The 13892-nt window shown below is 38.1% G+C and overlaps 1 protein-coding gene across 2 annotated transcripts in view; it reads left to right on the top strand.

Annotated features, from left to right (window-relative positions):
- Positions 1-13892, top strand: part of ACSL3 (acyl-CoA synthetase long chain family member 3) — an 83282-nt gene that overhangs the window by 65529 nt on the left and 3861 nt on the right. For both annotated transcript variants that reach the window (XM_007464332.1, XM_007464333.1), the window contains exons 7-14: positions 1042-1165; positions 1407-1478; positions 2773-2912; positions 4536-4708; positions 6910-6984; positions 8064-8255; positions 9755-9869; positions 11258-11415. In XM_007464332.1, coding sequence (XP_007464394.1) covers positions 1042-1165; positions 1407-1478; positions 2773-2912; positions 4536-4708; positions 6910-6984; positions 8064-8255; positions 9755-9869; positions 11258-11415 — 1049 coding nt within the window. The remainder of the gene's footprint in view (positions 1-1041; positions 1166-1406; positions 1479-2772; positions 2913-4535; positions 4709-6909; positions 6985-8063; positions 8256-9754; positions 9870-11257; positions 11416-13892) is intronic.

Genomic DNA, 13892 nt, shown 5'->3' with positions numbered 1-13892 from the left:
CCCGGGCCCAGCCGCTCTGCGGCATGTGGGATCTTCCCGGACCGGGGCACGAACCCGTGTCCCCTGCATTGGCAGGTGGACTCCCAACCACTGCGCCACCAGGGAAGCCCCATAGTCATTTTTATACCTAAATATTATACTTCAAGTGAACAAATAATATATCCAATAAATGCTTATTGAGCTTCTGTATTCAGTCTCTGATTTTTCTTTTTAAGACACATTCCAGTAGTATTGGGGGGAGACTGGGTATACTGGGATGGGAAAGAGACCAATGGAGGAAACCAGACAGGAGTGAATTTTAGGGGTGGTAAAGCTAGCATTCCCAGAGATGGAATCAATATTGTGATGACTGATCTAGTGCAGTGGTTGGATGCACAGAAATTATACACACACATGTTACTGTGGAATTGAATTTCAGGATGGAGAGAGAAATTTTTCTTGTGTGTGCATAACTTTCAGAAAAAAATGTAAGAGCAACTAATTCATTCTGGGAATGGGAGCAGTTCTTGAAACATATGGATGTGTATACATGTACATTTTATCACGTAAGGTATAATTTAACTCTCAGAACATGAATCTCATCCCGAGATTCCTGGCAGACGGTTGTGGATCCTATTTGAACTCTCCTGTTTGATAGCCCATTAGCTTTAAAGACCATTTCCTCCTTGGGGGAGTTTCTTCTGTCCTTCAAAAGAACCCTCATTTTCTTTTTCCCCCCTCCAAGCCCATATTTCTTGTGTCCTGGCGCTTTGCGTCTGCAGCACGCACAGTCAGCGAGTGCCTTCCAGGAGGACCTGGAGACAGGAGCCACTTCCTTAGACTGTCTGTCTCCTCAGCTTTATGTTGAGCTGTACTATAGTTCTTTTCCCTGACACCCTCAGTGTCTGTCTCTGTCTGTCTGCCTCTCTTCTCTCTCACACACGCGCACGCACGCGCATGCACACACAAAGAGCCCAGACTGAGCCCTAAGGGTAAAGCTCGCTCCCGTTTTCACAGAAACAGCACCTGACTGTTGCTTCCTGTATCTCCCTTTTCTTTTAGGGAGAAAGATGTTTACATCGGGTATCTGCCTCTGGCCCATGTTTTAGAATTAAGTGCTGAGCTAGTTTGTCTTTCTCATGGATGCTGCATTGGCTACTCTTCACCACAGACTTTAGCAGATCAGGTAAATTAAATTCTGTTATTTGAGATACTAAAAAAACCATAGTTATCTTTAACACAGTTTTCATTCAGTATGACAGTATATTGTAAGACTGACAGTTAATCATTCTAAAGGAACTTGCCTTTTAAGTGCTCTTTAGAATATAAGTGAACTAAAATGATGAATTTGTAATGTGTTTTTTAAGAGTTTCATTGAATTTTTAAAATAAAGATCACTTTATATAGATAACTTTTTCTCTCTGTAGTCTTCAAAAATAAAAAAAGGAAGCAAAGGAGATACATCCATATTGAAACCAACACTGATGGCAGCTGTCCCGGTAAGAATTGACCATTAATCAATATTGCCTGCTAAAAAAAGCATCTACAGAAAGTAAATCCTAGTGGAAAAGATATTGTTGACAAGGTAGTTTATGTAGGATTTATTCCTTATTCATTATCTGTGTTACATTGAGCTCTACAGTATTTATTTGATCTTGTTTTATCTTTTTTTTTCTTGCTTATCAAACAATCAACTTAGTTTCAGCTTCGATATGATATTATCAGTGCCTTTCCCTAAATAGCTTCTTGCTCAAATCATGTGATATCATGTGATATCTGTTTGCAGTTGGTAGAAACCTGAAGCCCAGCAGGAGGTAGGAGAAAAGGTTTGAGGTCACCTCCTTCTAAGCAAATCATATCTCCCGAGTCCTTGGGGAAAGTCTGGCCTAGACACCAAAAAAAAAGGGACAGAGAAGTTGGTGCCACTTTGAATTACCCTAGCAGCACTGTGCATCTTAATTTAATACCAGGCATAGGGAGGGGCTTGGGAATAAGATCAGTAGAAATGGGATAGAAATGATTTTCTGCTCCCTTAATGTAAATTTTACGAGGCTCTCTGATTTTGTTTGAAAGTGTTGGGAATTATAATTGGATACTGAGTGTTCACATTCAAGCATAACTACTTAGTTATTCCAAAGTCAAATATAAAATGGCCAGTAATTTTGGAGTTTCATTAGGTATGTAGTTTCCTTAGTACTATCTTTCTTTAAAGTTTTGGTTCACATAAATATTAAATATAATTTAAAATTGTAGAGAGAAACTATTTCAAGTCATTAAAGTATATGTCATAGGAATAGGCATAGTAAGCAAAACACAGTGCAGACAAGGCAATTTTTCATGGATGCAGCATTAAAAATCAAACAACCAACCAAAATAACCCCATGGTCTTGTTGTGAGCAAAGAATGTAGTACTTTATATCTTTATAAGATAGAATGGTTTTTAAAATTCTCTTAATTTTATATAGTTGTTCATTTATTTAGTGATTTTAGTTTTTAGTTCAGAATAAGTAAGAGCAAAGCAGTATAAAGAATCAGTAATGGCCTATTACTGCCCTAAGCTTTTTAATATCTCCCTGCCCTCCCTTTTTTTCTTTTTACTACTCATGAGCATCTATTAAAAATTACAGAAATCTCATTTTTAAACAAATTGTGGCTCTATTTTAAAAGTTTATTCTTGACAGAATGTATCTTTTAAAATGCCTCTGTTGATGGAAATAGTAATCTGATGTTAAGATTTTAAATAAGGTAGCTGATAGCATTATTGACTGTATTAACTCATTTTTATACATCTAGGAAATCATGGATCGGATCTACAAAAATGTCATGAATAAAGTGAATGGAATGAGTAATTTTCAACGCACTCTGTTTATTCTGGCCTATAATTACAAAATGGAGCAGATTTCAAAAGGGCATGGTACTCCGCTGTGTGATAGGTAAGTAAAGGCTCTCCCTCTCCTTGATAACTTGATCATTTTATTCACATTAATAGCCCAATTAATTGAGATAGTTATAAGAAAAAATTATCTTAACAAGTCAAAGGGACTCTAAAAAAAAATCCATTTTGCATAAGAATATGAGCAATTAAAAAAGATTGCCAGGTTATTTGAAAAAATTTTTCACTAAAAATTTTACTGTGTTAAATGTGTGCTTATGTCTTCTGTGGACACTTATATGATTTTAATTATGTTGAGAAGTAGTTTCTCTTTGCTTTTATATTTATTTCAATATAAATATAAAATGGCAACCAAATATGATTAAATGTTTTGTGTTTAAAGTGTTAAATGAGTTTTACCACACACCTGTCATCCCCTCCACCCTGCCATGGCACTAATAGAATAAGTAGATTTAACTATAAAATAGTTTAGAAATTAGAAAATAAAAGTATGACATTCACATTATTTTTTATGGGAACGTTAATGTAGTTTTCATATGTGTTTCACATTATTTAAAACTTCATAATTTTTTTCCTGCCTTTTACTCGTATCTCCAGTGAGATACAGAATTGCTTTGTAAAGCCTATTTATATATATATATATATATATATATATATATATATATATATATATACACACACACACACATATATTTTAATGATTGCCTCTTGGTCTTTTTTCAAAGTTATTAAAATACAAAACAATACCCTTCCCCCTTTTTCATCTAGGTGGTAAACAATCTTTTTAATTAGTGTATTTTCAGAAACATATCAATTAGATGTTTGAATTTTTTTCTTTTTTAATTTACCAGATACTTCAACTTGAATTAGTGAAATTTTAAAGAGTTAAATTGCTGTATACAAATACATATACATTTCTAATGAAGTAAGTGAAAGCAAAAAAATAATTTACTTTTCATACTAAATTTTATGAAGATACAATAGGATTATTCAGTATTAATATAATATGTATTATATAATGATATAAAACTAATTGCTCTGGCCATAAGCAAGGGTTTTCCATTACTATGTAAAATTAAACCTGACAATTTTGAATTCAAATATTACTTGAAGTTCTCAAGAGAAAAATCACATGTTCTTGGTTGAATAAACTTGGTTGAATAAACATTTAGATTTAAGTAGTGGGTCAAGAGAGTCTCTTAAATTGGCTTTGTGGCCTTGGATAAGATACTTAATCTCAACATCTCATATAGGTGTACCTCGTTTTACTGCACTTTGCTTTATTGCGTTTCACAGATACTGTGTTTTTACAAGTGGAAGGTTTGTGGCAACGCTGTATTGTCAGTTGGTTAGCATTTGTTAACATAAAGTGTTTTTTAATTAAGGTATGTCCATTGCTTTTTAGACGTAATGCTATTGTACACTTAATAGACTGTATAGTATAGTATAAACATAATTTTTGTATGCAACGGGAGACCAAAAAATTCATGTGACTTGCTTTATTGCAATATTCGCTCTATTGCGGTGCTCTGGAACTGAACTCTAAATATCTTCACGGTGTGCCTGTGTATCAGAATCGGAAGATTAGTCTAAATGATTTGGAAAATCCCATTCAGCTTTAAAATTCTGTGATTATCTGATTGATTTTTCTTTTTTATTTAAGCTTTATTTTCCGGAAAGTTCGAAGCTTGCTAGGTGGAAATATTCGGCTTCTCTTGTGTGGGGGTGCTCCACTTTCTGCAACCACACAGAGATTCATGAACATCTGTTTTTGCTGTCCTGTCGGTCAGGGATATGGACTCACTGAATCTTGTGGGGCTGGAACAATTACAGAAGGTTAGTGTATCTACAAAGTGGTGTGTCCAACAGAGGCTGGGGTGCAACTCCAGGCACTTTTTTTTTTTTTTAAATTTTATTTATTTATTTATTTATTTATTGATTGATTGATTGATTGATTGATTGATTGATTGATTGCTGTGTTGGCTCTTCGTTTCTGTGTTAGGGCTTTCTCTAGCTGCGGCAAGTGGGGGCCACTCTTCATCGCGGTGCGCAGGCCTCTCACTATCGCGGCCTCTCTTGTTGCGGAGCACAGGCTCCAGACGCGCAGGCTCAGTAATTGTGGCTCATGGGGCCAGTTGCTCCGCGGCATGCGGGATCTTCCCAGACCAGGGCTCGAACCCGTGTCCCCTGCATTGGCAGGCAGATTCTCAACCACTGCGCCACCAGGGAAGCCCCCAGGCACTTTTTAGTATGGGTTGTTTTTTGCAGATATATAGAAGAACAGTTAAAATATTTGTGTAAATCCCAAGTAGTGTGATTTATTGATATGTTTTTAGAATGTATTAGGTGTATCTAATTGTCAATAACTCATTGAGAGGAGTTTTTGAATTAAGACTATGATATGTAGTATTAAAAACTACTTAGCTGGGCTTCCCTGGTGGCGCAGTGGTTGAGAGTCCACCTGCCGATGCAGGGGACACGGGTTCGTGCCCCGGTCCGGGAAGATACCACGTGCCGCAGAGCGGCTAGGCCCGTGAGCCATGGCCGCTGAGCCTGCCCCTCCAGAACCTGTGCTCTGCAATGGGAGAGGCCACAACAATGAGAGGCTGGCGTACCGCAAAAAAAAAAAAAAAAAAAAAAAAACTTTCTAGAAAAGAAGTTTTTGTCACAAGCATTGGCTGTATTGTGTACATTTATCATCTTATATCAGTTTTTAAATTTCTTTTTATGTAGAAAAATTAATGTATATTTTCTAGTTGTTTAGGTATGTTTATTAAGGCTCAGATTCAGAAATGTTTATTGGGGTGGGTGGTCTGTGTTAAGTGCAATGAGAAACTAGATTCCTGTCTAGAGAATCTAATTTCCAGAGTTTATCATGGTGACGGGGTTGAGGGGGGCAGTCCATTACCTGAGTGGTTCCCAGATGACTCCCCTAGTGCCTCATATGCCCTTTTATGGAAGAAAGGTACTTTGTTCTCCAGTCCTAGATAAAACCATGCTCCTCCTTTGTATTTTCTAGATACTGATAGACACTAAACCTCTTAACTTTTCATTTTCCCCTATTTACCTTGAGTCCTTTTGTGCACCATTCTTATGTCAGGTTTATCCTGCATTACTTCTGTATTTTCCAGTTTTCAGTTACGTTCTCTATATTTTATATATTTTGGGAAGCTGCTTCTAAGTCTTGTTTTGCACAAAATAGACAAGCAGTCTTAAAAACATGCATATATGGTTCCTGAAGAGCCTTAATTTCTTCCATTTTTAAGGTTTCCATTGGATGTGTGATTAATCAGTTACGGTTTATGGTGTAAATAAGTCTGTAAAGTATTAAATATCAGCCTTTCATTTCTGATATTTGAATGCTTTTTGAAGAGGAAACATAATGCAGTAGTAGTTCATAATAGCGGTGGGTTCTTTCCCAGATCCTTGAAAGTTAACAATCTTAATCTCCAGCGTGATCTCTGAACTCTTATTATATGAATTTATGAAAAAATAGGGTGTGATAGTATAAGCTGATATGAGGGAAGCTTCAGAGATCTCCGGAGAGGTTATTTGTACTGCAGATCTGTTAAGTCTAGTAAGAAAGTGGAATAGGTGTAAACCATTGTGTTCCTTTATCCTTTAAGATAGAGAAGACAAACTCATGAACCAGGCAGCTACTTAAATGAGTGAAGTGGGCCCTGGTGTAAGAAAATGTGATGGTAAGGGATCTGGGGAAACCGGAGCAGGCCTGCACCGTCTGATAGGGGCTACAGTTGTTGCTGTGCTGGAAATGTGGGCCCATTGTTCTCGGAGATTCCATACTCTTTTGTAAAATGTCTTGATTTTTAAATGTCTATAACCAATTCGGATAAAAAACCCCCAAAACACTTAAGTGTGGGCTGCACAGCTTGCTTCACCAATGTGCTGCTTCTGCATTTAAGGGTTCTCTGGGGATATCTAAGGTTTGGGATAAATCACTGGTTTCTTGTAGTTTAAAAAAATGAAGCGATTTATTAACTACTATAATCAAATACTTTTTTTCATTTGCATCTTAGTGTGGGACTACAATACTGGCAGAGTGGGAGCACCATTAGTTTGCTGTGAAATCAAATTAAAGAACTGGGAGGAAGGTAATAACCTCTTTTAACCACAGAGCATTAATTTGTATAATATTAAACTTTAGAATTGTGCTTCATTTCCTTCCTTACTTTAGAGTGTAAAATCACCCACAAGTGCTCACTTTTGTCCGTTATAATAGAAATATTTTATCTAGAGCTATATGAGTGCATTTATTTTGCTTATTTCAAAGGTGATTTCAAAGAATTATAATTGTTTTTATTTGCTTATTTTATTACATAAATGCAAATAAGAATTATGGGAAAAACTTGAGAAATGTGCTAAATAAATAATGCCCATAAATTACAAATGAACATATTTTGTAGAAACAAAATCATATAATTCATTCTGTGAAACTGAAGATTTTTACCTGTTTTTTCTTTCTTCTTTCTCTTCTCCGAGGGCTTCAACCCAAAATTATCAGAAGGAAATTATTACTATAATTACATGAAAATTTATTGCTCATGCCGTTTAAATGCTAGTCACTTCTTAAAAATTTTATATGACCCTATTAACGTGTACATATTATCTGTGATTTGTTTGGGTGCACTTTTCTTTTATGCAAAGAGAGTCTAAGGCTTGGGTGTCATTTTTCAGCTATCTTTTAGCAGAACTAGTGAAAATGTTTAATAAGCTTAAACATGGAGCCATTCTGAAATTATCTGTAAGGAATAAATCTTCTAAATATATAGTAATTTGATTTTATATGGAGATTTATTCTCAAAATGCACAATTTAACACTTTTATCAGTTACTAGTATGATATTTAAGAATCTCTACAGAATCCTTAAAGGAATTGACCAGTGTCGTCCATATGTAATTATTTTATACAGTAGATGTTGGATTTTTGAGTTTAATTTTTTTTTTGGAATAGTAGTTTGAAAGCAGAAGTGCTTAGAGTTAATTAAGCAGCTGAAAATTTGCAGCTAGTTTTATGTTGATGAATTTTGTTCGTAGTCCCTGCGTTATTTGGGAAACCCTGATTGGATCAAAATCAGATGTCCCTATTTAGAAACTAATAGTTTCAAATATTCACACGATGTACGCAGGGATAAAAATGTTGAATTAACTCTAAATTATTCTGTGTTTGTTAGGTGGATACTTTAATACTGACAAACCACATCCTAGGGGTGAAATTATTATTGGTGGCCAAAATGTGACAATGGGATACTACAAAAATGAAGCAAAAACAAAAGCTGATTTTTTTGAAGATGAAAATGGACAGAGGTGGCTCTGTACTGGAGATATTGGAGAGTTTGACCCTGATGGTTGTTTGAAGATTATTGGTAAGTGAAGTAAATACTTTTTTTCATTAAGTGGATGTTTCCAAAATAGCTTTTCAAAAGAGAGACTATATATTTAGAGAAGCTGTTTAATAGTTTAAGAATTCATCTTTATGTAGTGTTGGTATGGTCTCTGCATTATCCCTGGAATATAAAAATGTACAATAGGGACTGTGTGGAATTTATAAGGCTTGACATATTTTGAGGTCTCAAGGTCTGTTCAGCAGCAGTGGTTTTTTTTTTTTTTTTTTTGCGATATGCGGGCCTCTTACTGCTGTGGCCTCTCCCTTTGCGGAGCACAGGCTCCGGACGCGCAGGCTCAGCGGCCATGGCTCATGGCCCAGCCGCTCCGCGGCATGTGGGATCCTCCCGGACCGGGGCACGAGCCCGTGTCCCCTGCATCGGCAGGCGGACTCTCAACCACTGCGCCACCAGGGAAGCCCGGCAGTGGTATTTTTAATTACTACTAGGTAATCCTTAAAGAGTCCAGTTCTTAATAGGGAGTATTCATTTTTGTGAATTCTTTGCTCTCTAGAGGTTATTAGGGCTCTTTTCCTGTCAGAACCATGTCCTTCCCTTGTCTCTGAGAGCTAAGGAAGGCCTGGCAGCTCAGTACTAGGACCTGTGGGTGAAAAATACCTTCCCTGCTTCTCCTCTTAGGTTCTTTCTCTCAGTTAATGGCACTTCTATCCCAGTCGTGCCATCTAGACACTGGCGGGAGATGAGAACCTCTTCAGTCAGCTCCCCATATCTAATCCATATCCCACTGCTTTACCTTATGACATATGCCTCAAGATCATTCTTTTCTGTCTGTCCCTCTTTCTGTGATCGTAGGTCAGGCCTGCACCTTCTGTCACCCTACTGCAAGAAATTCCTTTCTGTTGCTATGCTTACCCCTGCTGAATGCACCCTCTCGCTGCCACCACATGGTTACTAAACCCCCATCTCACTGGCTGCTTTGCTGCTGAAAACCTTTCCTCCTCCTATAGCTGCAGAATTCAAGCTGCCACGGCTCTCTTCTTCGCCAGTGTTCTTCCCCTTGGCTACTGCTCAGTCTTCCCTCAAGACTCAGCTCAGGCCTCACTTGTGGGAATTCTTTGAAAATCAGCAGGTTGGAGAGTCCTAACACCTAGTGCTACCGTATCGTATTAAAGTGATACGTTTTTTCGTCCTGCTTCTCTTCAGGTGGAATGTGAGCTTTCAGATGGCATTGAGTATATTCTTGACCTTTCTGGTATTAATGTATACCAGGAACAGAATCTGTTCAGCAGAACATGTCTGAAGCCCTGATGATGGGGTCCCTTAATCAGAAGCTGATTCTTTAAAAGAATATATTTAGTAGTAAGGGCCTGATTTTATATGTGTTTTTAATTTTAGCATAACTACTATAGTGAACTTCATTGATAGCATATTACTTAGGGAATGGCCAATATTTCTATGCATTAAAGGTATAATGATATTTTCCTCCAATGTGCCCCGCTCCCGGCCTTATTTTTGCGCAGATCGTAAAAAGGACCTTGTAAAACTACAGGCAGGAGAATATGTTTCTCTTGGGAAAGTAGAGGCAGCTTTGAAGAATCTCTCACTAATAGATAACATTTGTGCCTATGCAAACAGGTAAGAAAGTAGAATTTATGCTACTTTTACTTAAAACATTTGGTGTGCTGTTGGCATTTCCTTTCTGTGCCGGCCTTCTTTGTAAAATGATACCAAGAACTCTTCCTTCTTATCCATTGTCTCTGGGAACGGCCTGTTCTCATTACTGCCGTTAGCGATTCTTCCCTTGTGATGCTCCTCTCCTTATCTTCCTCTGTCCCTGTTTTCTGTTTTACATCTCAGTGCGGTGTTCTGTGTGACAGGAAGGGGAAGGAAATAAAATCCTCCTCCCTGCTGCCTTGCTACCTGTCGCTCTGCACAGGGAAGCTTCCCACAGCCAGTCCAGAGGAGAGGCGAGTAAAGAAGGAAGTTGGGGGTGGGGTCAGAAAGCAGTGCTCTGCTCCGTTCTTACTACCCCCTGTCAGTTTGAGACTGCTTGGGACCCTAGCCAGGTGTGGGCTTCCGTTCCCCCTTAAGCCATGTTAAGCTGTGGCTTCATACATAGCATCTCGAGCCCATGATGATATAGAGGCAGCTGGGAAGGAGAGTTTAAAGTTAAAATCCCAGAAATGCACTCTTGGGAAATGTGTTGGAATTTCAGATTGGCACTCTGATTACATTTTTTCATAACAGTACTGCATGTGGCAATCATTCTCCAGGGTTAATGATCGGATATTTTCTGGCCAGCCTGGGACCCTTACTACAGCAGTTGACGTAATGCTTATTATGGAAAGATAAAATCTGGTGTTAGGAGAGCCAATTTAGAAATAGGCTTTGAGGTACAGCCCACTTCAAAGATTTACTACATTGGTTTATAAATGATTCTGCCCTTTGTTAGTCATGAAGTGTTTTCTTTAGCGATGCTACAGTTCTGGATTTTCATATGTGATACTAACCAGAACTGACCTGATGCCACTGCCATTTCTTCAGGTCGCTGCCTTCAGCGGGCGTACTCAAGAGTTCCTCTGGAACACAAATTCCCATGATGACAAAGGAGGAAATATGTATAATCACGTTACTCTGATTTGTTGCCAAATTTTTTTAGAAACAGTTTCATATCTACATTAGCTTTCAGTTTTGTTTAATCTGTTGATGTGAATTACTGATTTTTTAAGGATGAATTTTCTGATTTTGTAATTTTCTTTTTTAAAAGCATAATTCATAGCAGTTATATACATAGTTGAAATTTATCATGAAATGTCAGGTTCAGGTTTCTTTAGCAGTGAATTCTGCCAGAGCACCGCAGCGCATTATGAATCAGACAGCAAGCGTGGCGGTACCAGATATGCCCTCATGCGTGTCGCTTGGGATGGTGAAGAGCTGATGGCTAAATGTCAGCGTAGCCAGTTAACCGCGGTTAACGCGGTGTACGCTGTGTGGTGCCTTAACCAAGTTGCCCTTTATTTCAGTTATCATTCTTATGTCATTGGATTTGTTGTGCCGAATCAAAAGGAGCTAACGGAACTAGCACGAAAGAGGGGACTTCGAGGGACCTGGGAGGAGCTGTGTAACAGCTGCGAAATGGAGAATGAGGTGCTCAAAGTGCTCTCTGAAGCTGCTGTTTCAGGTGAGAGAGTGTTCAGCTGATTCCGAGAGCTGAGATGGGAAGAGGCTACTTAAGCTTGCTTATCCTGTTTTTGCTACAAGAGCTTAGGTTACATTTCCTGCTTAGAAACCAATCATATTTTCCCACCATTAGTAGGGAGAAGAATGTACTTATCAGTCCCCCACTGAAGCCCCTTTAGGGACACACAAATCATCCACTCCCACCACTGATGGACATGTCTCAGAATGTCCTCTTCTCGGCAGCTTCTGTTTTCTGAGTTGGCCCTTTCTCCACTCTTCTCAGCTGTTTCCAAGGCCCTGCTTAGCTTCCTGGACATCCCAGCCCACAGCGAACCGTCCAGGGCTCTTTGCTACACTGTTAGTGTGCTGGTAGTCGGTTGAATTCATGTGTCCTCCATCCCTTGTGTGTGTGTGTGTGTGTGTGTGTGTGTGTGTGTGTGTGTGTGTGTGTGTGTGTGTGTGTGTGTGTGTGTTGAGGGGTGAGTGCAGAGAGACTTTGTTTAATGTTGTTGGTTTCATAAAAACAGCTGTACCTTCATCAGTGTCATGGGTGATACAAGTATGCATTTTTATTCTCCTTAGATATGTTATTCAAGATTATGAAAAATGTAAATTGCATTTATAATTAATCAGACGAAATCATTTTGACCCTTTATTTCAACAGTAATTGTGTTTTGTAGTATGTCAGCTTGAAAATAGTTTCCAACTTTTCTAGGTAACTAACTTGAAATCCTTGGTCTGATGCTAAATTGAGTTAATTAATGGATATGAAATTAGAAAGCTACATAATTTCTAAGTAAGGTAGAATACTGAAACAATAATTAAGCATAATTTAAAATTTGTATGCCTTCTTGCTTTATTTTTAAATTTTATGTATATGTTAACAGCTCTGAGATATATTACAATTCACATACCAAACAACTTGCCCATTTAGTATATGCAGTTACATAGTTTTTTAGTATATTCACAGAGTTGTACCATTACCATAATCAGTTTCAGAACACTGTCATCACCTCAGAAAGAAATAGCCTGTTAGCAGCCACTCCCCGCCATACCTCGAACCTCCTAGTCGTTGGGGACCACTAATCTTTCTGTTTCTATAGATTTGCCTGTTCTGAAGATTTTGTATAAGTAGAACCATATAATATATAGGGTTTTGTGACTGCTTTCTTTCACTTAGCACATAGTGTTCATCCATGTTGTCTTGTCGTAGCATGTATCAACACTTCATTCCCTTTTCTTGCCAAGTAATATTTGGTTATCCATTCATCGGTTGACACCTGGGTTGTTTCCAGTTTTGGCTGTTAATGAATAATGTTGCTGTGAACATGTGTACGCAAGCTTTTGTGTGGATATACTTACTTATTTCTGTTGTGTAGATAACTAGGAGGAGAATTGCTGGGCCTCTGCTAACTTTATGTTGAACCTTTTGAGGAACTGCCAGGGTATTTTCCAGAACATGTTTTTCTAAATATTTTCCAGACTGTTTTTAAAAATGGTGACACCATTTTACATTCCCACGAATGTTGTATGAGGGTTCCAGTTTCCCCACATCCTTCCCAGCACTCATTATTGTTCATCCTTTCAATTTTAGCCATCCTGGTTGGTGTGAAGTGGCCTCTCATTGTGGCTCTGATTTGTATTTCAGATGGTGGTTTATGATGTTGAGCATATTTTCATGTACTTAATGGCCATTGTATGTCTTCTCTGGAGAAATGGCTGTTCAGATTCTTTGCCCGTTTTTTAAGTGAGGTTGTCTTTTTATTATTGAGTTGTATGAGTCTTTATATATTCTAGATGCAAATCCATTATCAGATATATTTTCTCCCATCCCGTGGGTTGTGGTTTTACTTTTCTTGATGGTATCCTTTGAAGCACACCAGTTTTAAATTTTTTTTTTTTTTTGCGGTATGCGGGCCTCTCACTATTGTAGCCTCTCCCGTTGCGGAGCGCAGGCTCTGGACGCGCAGGCTCAGCAGCCATGGCTCACGGGCCCAGCCGCTCTGCGGCATGTGGGATCTTCCCGGACCGGGGCACAGACCCGTGTCCCCTGCATCGTTAGGTGGACTCTCGACCACTGCGCCACCAGGGAAGCCCAACAATTTTAATTTTTATAAGATACAGTTTATTTGTTTCTTTTGTTGCTTGTGCTTTTGGTGTCACATCTGAGAAACCGTTGCCTAATCCAAGTTACAAAGAAATAGCGCTTTGTTTTCTTCTAAGAGTTTTATAGTTTTAGCCCTTATATTTGGGTCCTTAATCCATTTTGGGTTAATCTTTATATATGATGTAAAGAAGGAATCCAACTTCATTTTTAAGTAAAATCTATATTAGGTTTACACCAGAGAAACAGAATCAGTAAGTTAAATATATTAAGAAACTTATTGTAGGGAATTGGTTTACATGATTATTGGGGGCTGGCTAGACAAACTTGGAAATCTGTAGGGCAGACTGTTAAAAAAAAAAAAAAAAAAAAAA

Source organism: Lipotes vexillifer, unplaced genomic scaffold, assembly GCF_000442215.2.
Source record: "Lipotes vexillifer unplaced genomic scaffold, Lipotes_vexillifer_v1.1 scaffold782, whole genome shotgun sequence".
Lineage (NCBI taxonomy): Eukaryota > Metazoa > Chordata > Mammalia > Artiodactyla > Lipotidae > Lipotes > Lipotes vexillifer.
This window is presented reverse-complemented; position numbering and strand designations above follow the sequence as displayed.